Source organism: Pyrus communis, chromosome 8 (assembly GCF_041283825.1).
Source record: "Pyrus communis isolate YQ-2024b chromosome 8, ASM4128382v1, whole genome shotgun sequence".
Lineage (NCBI taxonomy): Eukaryota > Viridiplantae > Streptophyta > Magnoliopsida > Rosales > Rosaceae > Pyrus > Pyrus communis.
This window is the reverse complement of record NC_142572.1, coordinates 14,113,971-14,127,970: the sequence shown is the minus strand read 5'-3', so window position 1 is coordinate 14,127,970 and position 14,000 is coordinate 14,113,971. Positions and strand designations below refer to the sequence as shown.

General features: G+C 42.5%; 2 protein-coding genes and 1 pseudogene across 6 annotated transcripts; 1 reads left to right on the top strand and 2 right to left on the bottom strand.

The window, feature by feature from the left end:
• Positions 1-1,324: 1,324 nt before the first annotated feature.
• LOC148695146 (uncharacterized) lies at positions 1,325-3,227 on the bottom strand (annotated as a pseudogene).
• A 3,701-nt stretch (positions 3,228-6,928) lies between these two features.
• On the top strand, positions 6,929-10,533 carry LOC137717390 (uncharacterized). Of its 2 annotated transcripts, none has more exons than XM_068456752.2 (3): positions 6,929-7,552; positions 7,722-9,868; positions 10,326-10,533. In XM_068456752.2, exons 1-2 carry the CDS (start codon positions 7,194-7,196, stop codon positions 9,859-9,861), a joined length of 2,499 nt encoding a protein of 832 aa, XP_068312853.2. In that variant the 5' UTR covers positions 6,929-7,193; the 3' UTR covers positions 9,862-9,868; positions 10,326-10,533. The 2 variants fall into 2 exon arrangements, with proteins under 2 accessions (XP_068312853.2, XP_068312854.2); XM_068456753.2 differs by having other exon boundaries at positions 6,956-7,552; positions 10,315-10,533.
• A 499-nt stretch (positions 10,534-11,032) lies between these two features.
• On the bottom strand, positions 11,033-13,679 carry LOC137717391 (DUF1997 family protein, putative (DUF1997)). Of its 4 annotated transcripts, none has more exons than XM_068456754.2 (8): positions 13,421-13,679; positions 12,833-13,075; positions 12,393-12,501; positions 12,241-12,286; positions 12,019-12,104; positions 11,880-11,938; positions 11,415-11,541; positions 11,033-11,304 (listed from the first exon to the last, which is right to left on the bottom strand). In XM_068456754.2, exons 1-7 carry the CDS (start codon positions 13,507-13,509, stop codon positions 11,439-11,441), a joined length of 735 nt encoding a protein of 244 aa, XP_068312855.2. In that variant the 5' UTR covers positions 13,510-13,679; the 3' UTR covers positions 11,033-11,304; positions 11,415-11,438. The 4 variants fall into 4 exon arrangements, with proteins under 4 accessions (XP_068312855.2, XP_088554661.1, XP_088554660.1 ...); XM_088698535.1 differs by having other exon boundaries at positions 13,198-13,674; XM_088698534.1 differs by having other exon boundaries at positions 11,033-11,301; positions 13,421-13,653.
• Between the last annotated feature and the right edge of the window lie 321 nt (positions 13,680-14,000).

Sequence of the window (14,000 nt, the reverse complement as noted above, 5' to 3'; positions counted from 1 at the left end):
TCACCCCCAGTAACAGGCGGCATAAGTCATACCAGGTCGATTGCCTACTGCATGAGCGGGCAATGACTCGTATGCGAGTATAGCTCGCTGGCAAGCAGTGCTGGTATCGGTTTGTAGCGTTGGCAGCGATCACACTTTTGTACTAACTTCTTAGCATCTTAGTTCATAGTAGGTCAATAGTAGCCTGCGTTAAAAGCCTTATGTGCTAAAGATCAACCTTCAGAGTGATTTCCAAAAACGCCTTCGTGGATTGAGCTTAAAACCTTCAAGTCATCGGAATACGCTAGACAGCGGAGATGTGGTCTGGTGTAGGATCTTTGGATGAGAATGTCGTTCCACATGTAGTAGCATGCTGCCTTGATTTGGAGCTTCCTATACTCCAATCTTTCTGTAGAGAATATGTCATTGACCAGGTAGTCTACAATAGAATCTTGCCAGTTTAGAGTTGTACTAACCTATGACACCTCGGCTTCTGGCTTTGCCTCTATGCTTGGCTTGTCTAGATATTCTTCCAGGATCCACGTGAGCGTTGTCTACAATCAAGTCTTTTGCCATTCGGAGACCTGCTAGTAGGGTCTTATACTCTGTTTCGTTATTGGGTACTTTGAAGCCTAGAGTGATCGCATGTTTGGGTATCGAATCGTCTGGGGTAACAAGGACTATGCCTGCTCTCGAACCTTTGTAGTTGGATGAGCCGTCAACATGGAAATGCCAAAAGTCTCCATCGGGTAGAACAGGCGCAATTAGGACGTGCTCGACTACCTTCGGGGCATCGTTAAGCTGCTCTTGTTGCGTTATGAATGCATAGTAGGGAATCGTGGAGCTGGGGCCATGTTACACATGGCAGGAAATGCTCAACTGCTGGTATTTGACCATTCTAGAGCTAAATTATGGAGCAAGGGTCGGTTAGTGCCGTGTGACGTGTAACAGGAGGTAGTATTCAACTGCCGATACATGTTGCTCCTATGTAGAATCTTTTGGGGCAACGAAGATACAACTTGCTTCTGAGTATATCCTTCCAGTGTTCGTCTGCCCTTGGCGTATCTTTTGGGCCGAGTTGTTGCGTTCGTAAAAAAACTTTGCATCCGCCAGGGTCTACGCCTTTATCATTGCACGTCTGGATTGGGCGGAATAATGTGTCATAAGGATGACTACGTGCGTTTAAAGGTAAAACTTGAGCTTTCAAGTTGCAACAACTATTGTCAAAGTTAGCTTTTGAATTTCTGATAGCATCGAGAAGAGCTTTTGAACTGTGGAATACAGGTAATCGAGCCCCTAACTCTTCTCATATGATGGTAGAGCTTATTGCTGCTTTTAGATACCATTAAACATGTGAATAAGTCCTCATCTGCTTCCGGTTTGGATAGTAGGAAGGTGATGTCGGGTACTTCTTTAAGTCCTTGAATGTCTATTGGCGAGCCTCGTCCCAAAGTGCATGTTTCTCTGCTAGAGTTAGATCCTCTTTCATGATCAATTTTCCGAATAGAAGATGGTCTGCTAGAAGTCCTTTTTGGAAGACTGCTCTAGTTATCGAGTCGTTGCATTCGACTATCCTTACCTTCTCTGCTTTGAACCTCTTCATATAGTCACGAAGCGACTCTTTTGGGTTTTTCTTAACATTGAACAAATGGTCGAACTTCTTTTTGATCGAGCGATTGGATGAATATTCTTTGGTAAAAACCAAAGAAAGTTCGTCGAAACTCCGGATAGATTGTGGCGGTAGGGTGTATAACCAATCTTGTGCCTCGCCTTATAGAGTGATGACGAATTTCTTGCACATGAGATCATCGTTGTTTCGATAGAGGATCATTGCGCTTCGGTAGTGCTTTAAGTGTCTCTCCGAGTCTTCATCCCCTTTGAAATATGTGAAATGTGGCATGCTGAACTCGTGTGGAGGCTCTGCCTGCTCGATCTCATTCATGAAGGGTGACCTGCTTATGTTAGTCATGTTCCGTCGTAGTGCCCTGTCAGCAACCTCGTTGCGTTGAAAATTACGCAATCGCTTAGTCAAAAGTCTCTCTATTTCTTCCTGAATTTGCCTTTGTTGGGGTAACGAAGCTTTCGGCTGCCCCCGACCGTGACTTGCTGGTCTAAGCTGTTCTTCTGTGTGTTTGGCTCGTCTATGCCAATGACTCGGTGCGTGTGGTGTGTCCCTAGCAGACGAGTGAATTCTTCGCAGGCTACCGGTTAAGCTTAAGCTAGATTGAGTGACTGCTTTTCTCCGTCCATTGTGTTGCCTACTCCGATGTAATGTAAATGATGCTCTTTGCAGGCTTAGCCGCGACTGAACACTTCGCTTGGAAGGTTGCTCATGTTGACTATCGGAGTGTGACCCTAACCGTGAATGTACGATCGTCTGTGGGCCTAGTGGAGAATGCACGCTCCTACGTGCGCTAAGACAAGAGTATATTCTTTCTCGAGGGCCCAATCAGGAGTGTACACTGCCCGAACGCTTGGTTCATGGCTGGTTGAGTAGATGTTTGCCGGGACGCTGCTGAAGAGGTTCTTTATCTGCCCTTGTCCTACTTCGGGACACCTCGTCTGGGGCACGCTGCATCTCGGTGCACTATAAAAGCTGGTTCACCAAGGTCGTCTGCTATGCGAGGGCGCTCGTCAACTCTATGACTTGTCAAGACAAGTGTTATTCTTCATTTGGGTTGGAATAGCTTGGAATGAATGCGCCTTTTTGAGCAATTGAAGTGTGGTAGACTCCGGGCGTGAGATTTGAGTTAGGAAATGTCAAATCTGCAGAACAATATGGTGAAAATGTTCCCAGTTCGATCGTCGGTCCGAAAATTTAGAGTCAGGACGATTAAACTAATCTTGGATCAATTTGGGCTACTTGGAAGGCCACGGGAGCAGACTGGGCTGCAGAAGCAGGCTAAGCCATGGGAGTAGGCTGCTCGGCGGGAGTAAGCTGGGCCACAAGAGCAAGCTGCTTGGCAGGAGCAGGTTAGGCCATGATAGCAGGCTGAGCTATGGGAGTAGGCTGTTCGGCATGTGGCGCACGTGGGTGTAAGGCTAAGGCTCGGCTTGACAACGTATTGGGCTCGCGTTGAGCTTAGAGTGACATAGCTTGGGCCGTGGTTTTGGTGTCGTGGGCCTTGGATGACACGGCTTAGGCTTGTTTTGATGGCACGGCTCGGGCCGCGGTGATGGTGCCATGGACCTCGTCGCGGGTGGTGGCTGTGGTGGCCACCGCAGTGGTTACCATGGTGAAGCCCCATAGTGGTGGTGCCGTTCCACCTATAATCACATTTAGCCTCGTGGATAGCCGTGGTCCCATCTCTTGAATGTTAAAATTTTCATGTGTTGAATTTTCTAAATTTCTAGCCATTGTACTTCTCTTTTACGTTTTATCAAAGAATTTTTGCAAATAAAAAATTCTAATAATAAGAACGTAAGAAAAATCTACAAATGGACAAGAAAATAGAAAACCTTGGATGCGAGAGTCTTCTACGAGTGTGGGACTCAACTCTCAATGAAAGCATCAATTTGTGGATGCAAATTTCTTCCTCTTGTTCGTGGACAAAGTTGCACCTACAAAACAATTAACATCTTAGGGTCAAGGCCAAGAGCCTCACGTGCCCACGATGAATGGGGGGGGCTTTGGCCGAAGAACCTCTGATGCCAAAGTTAGAATTTAGAGAGAAAAATGTTTAGAGAGTTTTTGAGTGTTTAGCAAGAGTCAAGACCTAGGTTTTTAAAGGAAATGAGGTTAAATATATAGTGCATGGCCGGTCCCCCTCTTGAGAAAAGGTAGCCGGCCCTTTGGGGTATTTTTATGTGAAATGGGTGATTTAATTGGTAATTAATGGATTAATTAGGAATAAATCCATTAAATAGCCAATTAACTCAATTTATATGGAATGTTTTGAAGGTTATGAAATAATTACCTTGTGGAAAATATAGGATGAGGATAGATGAAATAACTTTGAATTTGTTACCTATTTTGGGCACTTTTGACTTGATTGTGAGATGTTTGTCCACTGCTCGCGCGTAGGAATTCCGGTGCTCCTTAAGGGTAATTTTGTCATTTTTGTCCAAAAATCTACCTGTTGCCTTTTGATTATTTTTGGCTCCACAATCGTGTCATAAGAAGTCTGATAATGGTACTGGTCCATTGCATACTCACCTCTACATGCCCACATGGAATGGGAAATTTAGCACCCAAACAACAATTTTCTTGAACAATGGGATGAATTTGAGGAAGCTTGAAGTACAGCCGCAACTTAGATCCTTACTGTCTGCCTTCTCCCTAGCTAGTGTAAATCAACTTAACTTCCGTTTAACCGTCTACCGTCTTCCCAGTGCAATTTATCACCTTTCCGATGGAGTGAAGGTGTTCGACCTACCTGACTCTAACCCGAAACGGGTTTTCAGTTCTGTGCAATTTCCTCGGTAGTATGTAGTTTCAAGTTTAATTCCCGCTACTATTCAAGGGTAATAATGGTGTTTACGATATTTAACGTGTCACTACCAAGGCGCACTTTCCATATTTCAGCGGAATCGGATAACCAGTGTTGTGGCGGTGCTAGGGAATTCTTTCTGCAAAACAGGGATAGTTAAGTGATTTTTGCCCAAGACACCACTTTTGAATGCAGAATTCTGGGATCCGGACCCTCTATTTCTCTTACGGCAGCCCTTTTGAATCCTTTAGGATAAGAGGAGGTAGATGTACCACCAGGATTCATAGGAAAAAGGTCAAGAGTTCTTAGAAATTTGATTTTTGCCGCAACAACTGGATGATGGATGCTTCACAGTATCATTTACCTTATAACCACCAGCATTCGCCGCACTCAAGGTCTTTGTAACCTTTGACTACATGAATAAAATGTAGAGAAATGCATAGTCATTATTTTGGCTTCTTGTCTAATTTTCCGCTGATTGATATGGGAAGATATAATCAGTTCATTTTTCCTCGTTCAAAGATCATGTATAGAAAAAGAATGGACCGAATAACTAGACATTAGTTACGAAACTATACCAATTGCTTATACACTATTTATGAAACTAAAACCAAGAACTAGACACTATTTATGAAACTTGATCAAAAACTAGACACTATTTATGAAACTGAACTAATAAATAGTGTAGTATCATTAAATTTCATAAATAATGTTCAGCTTTATAAACAGTGTGTGTGATGGACGCATGGTCCCGTGCATGAGGTCTTTTTTTTCTAATTTTTTTTTATATTAAAATTGTGTCATTTTCATTAAATAAAGTTATAACATGGTTTTTTTTGTTAAAATAAACTTAGCCCAAATCTTTTTCATGAAAGCTCCCTAAAAAATAAACCTCTCCCCTCACCCCACGTTCTTTCTCACTCTATTCCTCTCTCCTTCAATTTTAAATGAAAATAAAAGACTTCACATACACAAAGTGTATGTGTGACATCCCACATCGTCTAGGGGAGTAATCCTATGATATACGTGACATTTGGTATCAAAGCCTAACCCTAACCGTGATGTGCCGACGAGGACGTCGGGCCCCTAAAGGGGATGGATTATGACATCCCACATCGCCCAGGAGAGTGATCCTTATATGTATATTCTCATTCCTACCTAGTACGAGGCCTTTTGGGAGATCACTGGTTTCGGGTTCCATGGGAACTCCGAAGTTAAGCGAGTAGCGTGCGAGAGCATTCCCAGGATGGGTGACCCATCGAGAAGTTCACGTTCCCAAAAACAAAACCGTGAGGGAATGGTAAGCCCAAAGCGGACAATATCGTGCTACGATGGTGGAGCGGGCCCGGGAAGTGATCCGCCAATCACTTCCTGGGCCCGCTCCACCACCGTAGTATGATATTGTCCACTTTGGCAAAACCGTGAGGGAATGGTAAGTTCAAAGCGGACAATATCTTGCTACGGTGGTAGAGCGGGCCTGGGAAGTGATCCGCCAATCACTTTCTGGGCCCGCTCTACCACCGTAGCACGATATTGTCCGCTTTGGGCTTACCATTCCCTCACGGTTTTGTTTTCGGGAACTCCGGGGCAGATCGCTTCCCGGGCCCACTCCACCACCGTAGCACGATATTGTCTGCTTTGGGCTTACCATTCCCTCACGGTTTTGTTTTTGGAAACTCACACAGTTTTACTTCCTGGGCCCGCTCCACCACCGTAGCACGATATTGTCTACTTTGGGCTTACCATTCCCTCATGGTTTTGTTTTTGGGAACTCTGGGGCAGATCACTTCCCGGGCCCGCGCCACCACCGTAGCACAATATTGTCCGCTTTGGGCTTACCATTCCCTCACGATTTTGTTTTTGGGAACTCACACGTGAACTTCCCGATGGGTCACTCATCTTGGGAATGCTCTCGCGCGCTACTCGCTTAACTTCGGAGTTCTCATGGAACCCGAAGCCAGTGAGCTCCCACAAGGCCTCGTGCTAGGTAAGGATAGAAATATACATATAAGGATCACTCCCCTGGGCGATGTGGGATGTCACAGTATGGGTATATACTAGCTTAATTTTAAAAATTAAAAAATAATAATAATAAAAAAAAAAAACTAATGAAAATGATTTGAAAACTTTGAGTTTTAACGATAAAGACAAAATAACAGGTAAAGTGAATAGTACCATGATTGACTTTTTAGTGTAAAATGTGGTTTTTCGTTAAAGTGAACAGTACCGGAAGCTTTTCGTTAAAGTTCCCTTTCAAAAATCCAACTAACAGAATAAAACTATTGGACAATTTTTTTCTGTTAGTTTTTTAAAATAAAATTTTTTTGAAAAATAAATTACAAGTAAAAAAATTACATGTACAAGAGTAAATTACAACATTATTGTCAACTTATTATGAGATTAAACTCGCCTCTACTCTCTTAATATAAGTAATATCGTTTATTAAAAAAAAAAAAAATTACCACACGCTGGAGCGTGGGAGTTAATGATTTAGAAATGTAGGACATTGGAAGTTTATTAGACCGGGTTTAACTCATAGTGCAAAAGATTGAACCGGTCCATTATGTGTCATTCCCCAACATAATTATCTTCTCCTCCGCTTCGTTACACGGAGACAATCCGAGAGAGCGAGGGCGGTGACCAACCCAGATTTCCGTTTGCTTCCCCCAAAAAACGGTCGCTTGCAATTCTTCCTTTAGGAAACACCTTCATCCTCTTCTGTTTTTGTTTCTGCTCGATTTAGATCCGTTAATTTTCGGATCTAGGGTTTCAAAGGGGGGCGAGATGTACAACGGAATAGGGTTACAGACTCCGAGGGGGTCGGGGACCAATGGCTACATCCAGACCAACAAGTTCTTCATCAAATCGAGGACCGGGAAGGTCGCTGACTCCTCCCGTGGCTTCGACGACGACCAGGGTACCGGCGGCGTCACCAAGAAGCCCAACAGAGACATCCTCGAGCACGATCGAAAGCGCCAGATTGAACTCAAGCTCGTCGTCCTCGAAGATAAGCTCATCGATCAGGGTTTCACCGATGCTGAGATCGCCGAGAAGCTCGATGAGGCTCGGAAGACTCTCGAAGCCGCCGCCGTGGCTTCGGAGGAGGGTGGCGGACCCGGCGCCGTTGTGGTTTCCGATAAGAAGTAAGTTTGCTATCTCCTTTTATTGGTTAAAATATTGATTAACGTAATTATCTTATATTTCTGATTAGTGTCATTTGGATGCGAATGCGGCTTTGTTAAGTAACAGTGTGATTAAAAGTTGATTAACTCGAAGAATATTGATCGATTTTGTATTTTGTTACTTAAATAGGGTTTCAGATACACAGACCCACCAAATTGCTGCTAGGAAGGAGAAGCAAATGGAAACATTAAGAGCTGCTCTCGGGCTAGCTGCGCCCGAATCAGCTGACAAGAATACTGATGAGATCGAAGATGGACAGATAAGTAGTCGAAAGAAAGGTCCAGAAGATGATGGCAAGTTTCAAGAGAGAAGTGAGCATGCATTTTTGGACAGGGACTACGTGCGGAACAAACATGCTGAGGAAAAGCAGAAATCTGAAAAGGATGATAAGAAAAAGAGTGTTAAAGAATCTAGGCGGAACAAGAAGGAGGAAAGCAGGAAGACAAGGCATAAGTATGATTCTTCCGATACCGAAAGCAGTGGTAGTCCTCCTCCCAAGGCTGATAAAAAGAAGAGTCGTGGAAGTAGCAGCAGTGACGAAGATGATTCTGAAGTTGAACTTGACAAGAAGCACAAGGTTGCAAAGAAGCATGAGAAGGGAAGAAGTAAGAACTCTGATGATTCTGATTCTGCTTCAAGTGATGATGATGCTAGGAGGAACGGTGCACGAAAGAAAGTTGAAAATTTCAAAAAGCCTCAAAGGAGGCAAGATTTAGATGAAGCTGATGTTGGAAAGAGGCAGAAGGTTGTTAAGAAACATAGTAGGAGCAGAAGGGATGGCACTGATGATTCTGATTCTGCTTCGAGTGATGATGATGCCAGGAGCGGCGGTGCAAGAAAGAAAGTTGAGAAATTCAAAAAACCTCAAAGGAGGCACGATTCAGATGAAGATGATTCTGAAGCTGATGTTGGCAGGAAGCAGAAGGTTGTTAAGAAACATAGTAGGAGCAGAAAGGATGATTCTGATTCTGCTACCAGCGATGATGATGCTAGGAGGGACAGTTCAAGGAAGCAAGTTGAGATATTTAAAAAACCTCAGAGGAGGCATGACTCAGATGAAGATGATTCTGAAGCTGACGTTGGCAAAAAACTGAAGGTTGAAAAGAAGCATATTAAAAGTAGAAGGTATGAGACTGATGATTCTGATTCTGCTAGTAGTGATGATGGTGCCAAGGACAGATCCAGAAAGGAAGTAGAGAAATCCAAACAATCTCGTAGGAGGCATGATTCAGATGAAGATTCTGATTCTGAAGAGAAGGGGTTAAGATCTAATGCAGTTGAAGGTTATGAAATAAGCCGTCAAATTGATGATGACAGGTATCGTCCAAACAGGGATGATCAGAAGTATTCAGGATTGGAAAGACCTAGAGGAGGGCGCGAGGACAAAATTTACAGCAAAGATGTTGAACCAGAAGGGGGTAGTACAAGAGTTAATCAGGATTATGGAGAGAGAGGAGTTAAAACCTACACCAAGGATGATCAGGAACACAGAGCGAGAAAGTATGGAAGGTATGAAGAGGATGATGTAGGGCATGGGAGGCACAGCAAGGATGAAGAGCACAGGGGAAGGAAGCATGGAAGAGACGAAGAGGATCGTGGAGGGCGTGGAAGGCACAACAAGGATGAAGAATACAAGCGAAGGAAGCATGGGATAAATGAAGAGGAAACTGAGTACAGAAAGGTGGAGGATAACAAAGAGGAGCTTGGAAATAGAAAACCTAGAAAAATGGAGGAAGAACGGGAAAATAAGGATATGGATAAAGACATGGATTACAAGAGAGCAAAATGTGATGATTCTCGATCAATTGAGAGGAGGCGCGAAAGTGAAAAACACAATGGAAGAGATGAACAGGATCGTGGAGGGCGTGGAAGGCATGACAAGGATGAAGAGTACAAGGGAAGGAAGCATGGAAGAGATGAAGAGGAAAACGAGTACAGAAAGGTGGAGGATAACAAAGAGGAGCTTGGAAATAGAAAACCTGGAAAAATGGAGGAAGAACGGGGAAATAAGGATGTGGATAGAGACATGGATTACAGGAGAGCGAAGTATGATGATTCTAGATCAATTGACAGGAGGAATGGAGAGGATGTTGAAGAGGAGCGTGGGAATAGAAGGCCTGGAAAAGTAGAAGAAAGAGGAAGTAAGGAGACTGAAAGGGATAGACACCTTGATTACAAGAGAGCAAGATATGATGATTCTAGATCAAGCGAGAGAAGGAGATATGGAAGTGACAAACATAATGATGGTCGTTCCAGGCATCGAGACTGATATGGTGGTAAGTTATATACTATCCTCTATTGAACTTTACATTCACTGATATTGTGGCAGCAGGAGTACATTTAGCTGTCATTCTCTGCGAAATCTGGAAAACCATTTGTTTTGTTACTGAAAAACCTACCGTGCATAGATTGCCATGCTTTTATCTCCACGTTTATACTGTTTTAATAGCTGTGTTGTACGCTAGCTTCCTTTTTGCAAGGCAGAGAATCCTGTAATGAGAGTAGTAAACCTCTGTTCAAACGTACTGGTTTATAACTTTATCTGCAAGAAAGTGTGCCTTTATATATTATGGCAGCAGCACCCTCGTAGTGTCCACGTGGTATTTCTATTAAGTCAGTTTTGGCTCTTTGCAACTCATCTCCTACCCATGGTTTTCCAAATCAAGTGTTTAACGTTAGCAATATACGTTTCTAATATTGGTGGTTCTAATCCTGACATTAGTTATGTTGCAGGTTTTTATCATGCCAAGGCCTGTTAGTGCTTGCTAGGACAATGGAGTCATTGACTACTGGGAGCTGAATGGAGATGGAATATTAGCTCGATAAGTTATTGTATCGCACTTTGAGTTGTAATGTTTTGGTTGGATCTGTATGAAGATCGTGCACTTATTTGTAGTATGGTTTAGTAACGCAGTTTATGTTATGCGGTAATGTTTTAGCATTTTTGTTGGCCATCAGATCGAATGGTGTGATTTTGTTTTGATATTTTCGCAAGTCTTTATACTTGCCTCGTTACAGCAGCATGCACGGAGTACTTGGAGTCTGTTTGTAAGAAAATGAAATCTGGTGGTGTTGGCCTTATTAGCATCTGGATGCCATGGATTTGCACAGGTTTTGCCACAAGTGCAAGTGCATTTTTCTTCTTTAATATATCTCTCATTGTTTTCGTTCGTAAATTGTAATCCTTCGACTTTCTTCTGTAACCGTTGTGACCGTTGACGAAAAGCTAGCCTCGCTTGATCCTATACTGTTTCTTTCGTAACAAGCATCATATGCATAATCCTTCCACCCTCCTTCCCAGTAAGCTTGGGACCGTTGTTAGGCTCTGGCTGTCGTCCATTTCTAAGGAACAAAGGCAGGGCATTATTCTTCCCTTCCCATCCCTTTTCTTTATGATGCACTCGAATAAGTAATTTGGCTTCAAATTGATAGGGACTTGATTCGAGCAATTCAAACTAGATGATTGAAATTGAGTTCAAAGTATAACTACACGAGCGAAATTGTCGTTTCATCTTTCTTTTCAAAACACAGTTAAAATATGGTCATGTACAGATCCCGGGAATCCCTTGGTGAACTGATACATTTGAGATATCTTGATTTATCTTGTAATCCCTCGGAGGGTTTGCTGAACAATGTGCCCAGGTTACGCAATCTGCATACATGTGCCCTCCCTCGTTGCAATCGGCTTTAAATTAGATGGCAAGGTCACCTACTGAAAAAAGGGGAGTACGAACTGTCAAGCAGAGATAAGGCTGCATTATCAGTTGTGATTTTTAATATAATTTCGGACATGAAAAATGGTCGGAGGGATAGAAAATCTACCTCTCTATGCATGAATGGACCACTTTATGAGACATCCTGTAACTGTTCATCAATCCATTTTCCATAATCTTGTAGTAGTTGCTGCAGAAGCAATGGCACCAGCCGATCCACCAACGCTTGCATCATTCTGCATTGTCATCACACTTCCACAGTTTAAATGGAGGGGCTGGCAACAAAGATGCATTCTCAACATAGGAATACCGAATCTGCAAGTATTTTCTCTATTTTCGGTTATTACATCAGTGTCTGAACCTAGAATCTCTACACTCACCACACAAGTCGCATATGCCATGCTATTTGAGTTAAGGCTTGTGGGTTGGGACAAGGAAATTCTCATTCGAAACAAAATGGCACGAAGAACCCTAAGTGCTAACCAAGGAACCATCAAAATGTCTCTACCGGAAAGCTCAACCGAGCCACAGGGCCTTATGTATCTGAATGAAGTTTATTTAATGAAGTGCTTACAGATTTCCAGGACGCTCAACAGCTGATACCGGCATCATATTAAAAGGGCGTGTATATATCTGCATAAAAACATCATAATGTTTTTAACCATCGGCTATTGAGCGAAAATAAATAAAAAATCAAAGGGAAAATTAACAACCTCAAGTGTGAGTTGCAACTTCACATCAACCTCCAAAAACGATTCAGAGTTGTTCGTGTCCCACGACATGTGATTAGTCATGAATGCTGTACAAAGAAACCACAGATTAAAAGAAAATTTTATGCTGAGAACCTAACAGTTTTCTTGTAAAATTCTCTATTCCCATGGACTAAAATCTTAGTCCTCCAGAAGTTACGAGATTCTCACCGAATTATTATTCACCTGAAAAATGGCTGTTTTGGCGTTCCACAGCTTCTGAACCCTCAAACTGCAAACCATAATCGGTAAATACTTCAGTAAATAACTGAATACAAAAATTAGTTCTCCGAAAGAGCTCCTGCAACAAGGCATCAAACGAATGAAATGAAACTTACCCTGCACGAAAGCATCTCAACTATACAATCTTCATTTGTTGGGGTTACTCTCAAGTCCAGAACTGGAGCAGCTTCAAAATTCAAAAGCTTAAGTTTTGGCAGAGTGCACCTGCACAAACAACCGGACATTTTATGAAACGGAAACTTGGTTCGCGTGGTTTCACTTCGATTTCAACTTCGTCCATGTAGTTTCAATTGTCCAAGCCAAGCCCTCCATAGTTAACCGCGAGTCGCAACCAAGTCCAAAATTACAGTTTAACCAATTTGAAACAAGCAAAAGAAAACATTTCGTCCAAGTTTCAAGTGAACACAACAAATAAAGGCTCCTTGAAAACAAAAATTAATGCATATGGAAGAAGTCAAGCGTGCGAAAACTAGAAACTAAAAATGATATGGTTATCAAACGGGTCCTAAACAAGCGAAAGGAAGAGAACGCTGACCTGTAAATATCAGCATCAAGGGATTGAAAACTTTCCAAGGCTCTGGTGTTGAGCATGGCTTCAATTCCTGATTGGTGGCTCAAAAACTCACCGATGTGGAAACTCTTGCTTCCGACATCGTAATTTGGCAGCTTAATTCTTTCCGTCTTCGCAGCACACAAATTTGCTACTTTATTTCCATTTGACTCTGAACTTATAAACTTCGTTGCTTTTGAAGTTACCTTTATCACCTCAATTTTCTTCCTGCAACAAAATTAACAACTTTCACAAATTATAAGCAAATACTATACTTCCTACACTCCCTGGTTACTTTCATACAAAAAAATGCAAGGAGCTTGTAGCTCAAAGCGGTTAAGAGCATTTACCCCGCATTCGGGATTCTGGGTTCGAATTTCCCCTCCCAATATCACTTGTATCAAAACTAATGATTGAAAGAAATAGTGGACTTTGACTCAGCCAAGTTGGCTACAACAACATGCGCTCTCCTTCTTTTTACCAAAGTTCGGATCTCAATCGCCGTAGTTTAAATTATTTAAGTGCAGATTATCGCTAGAATTAGAAAAGGGAAAAATTGAAGAGCATAAGAACCTGGTGTTGAAGATTGGAATAGCAGAGGATGGGAATGAGGCACAGCCATGCACGACTCCTTCATGCCACTTGATTGTTTGTGTCATCATATATTCAGAAAAATAAAAGAAACTATAGCAAAATTATTATTATTTTAATTTCTGTTTGGTTGACGAGCAAAAATGGAGAAAGTTCGCCAGTTTGTTGTCAGCTGGAAGAAGGAAGAGCTATGCAGTGCATTCTTGCGTCGTGTTGAAGATTACGGAAATGCCACTGGAGTGCATGAGGCCATTCAGATTTCAGATAAGGTGGGAGCAGTAGGAGTAGGATGATGAAAAGGAAAGCCATTGACAAGTCAGCACAAGATAATGCATACGCTACAGAACTTTACAATTTTGGTTATGAAAAAAGTTGAGGTTCTACCGTAAAATTAATTGGCAATATGAGAGTAGCTTAACTTCTTCTAAGCATTGTTCTAAAAATCTCCGACTAGCTCTGCCTAGGCGCTAGGCAGGCTTGCCACCACCCTGATTATTCCCTAGGTGCTAGGCGGCTTGCAGGATTTGGTCCCTCATTGATGTGGGATTTTGTCTTTACATTC

What these genes read in the sequence shown, in the direction of transcription:
- LOC137717391 (XM_068456754.2), bottom strand. Translation starts at nt 13,509, where the DNA reads ATGATGACACAAACAATCAAGTGGCATGAAGGAGTCGTGCATGGCTGT. An exon ending in ATTCCAATCTTCAACACCAG is followed by an intron (nt 13,076 to 13,420) that starts GTTCTTATGCTC and finishes ATTTTGTTGCAG; the next exon opens with GAAGAAAATTGAGGTGATAA. An exon ending in TTGAGATGCTTTCGTGCAGG is followed by an intron (nt 12,287 to 12,392) that starts GTAAGTTTCATT and finishes TATGGTTTGCAG; the next exon opens with TTTGAGGGTTCAGAAGCTGT.
- LOC137717390 (XM_068456752.2), top strand. Translation starts at nt 7,194, where the DNA reads ATGTACAACGGAATAGGGTTACAGACTCCGAGGGGGTCGGGGACCAAT. An exon ending in GTTGTGGTTTCCGATAAGAA is followed by an intron (nt 7,553 to 7,721) that starts GTAAGTTTGCTA and finishes TTACTTAAATAG; the next exon opens with GGTTTCAGATACACAGACCC.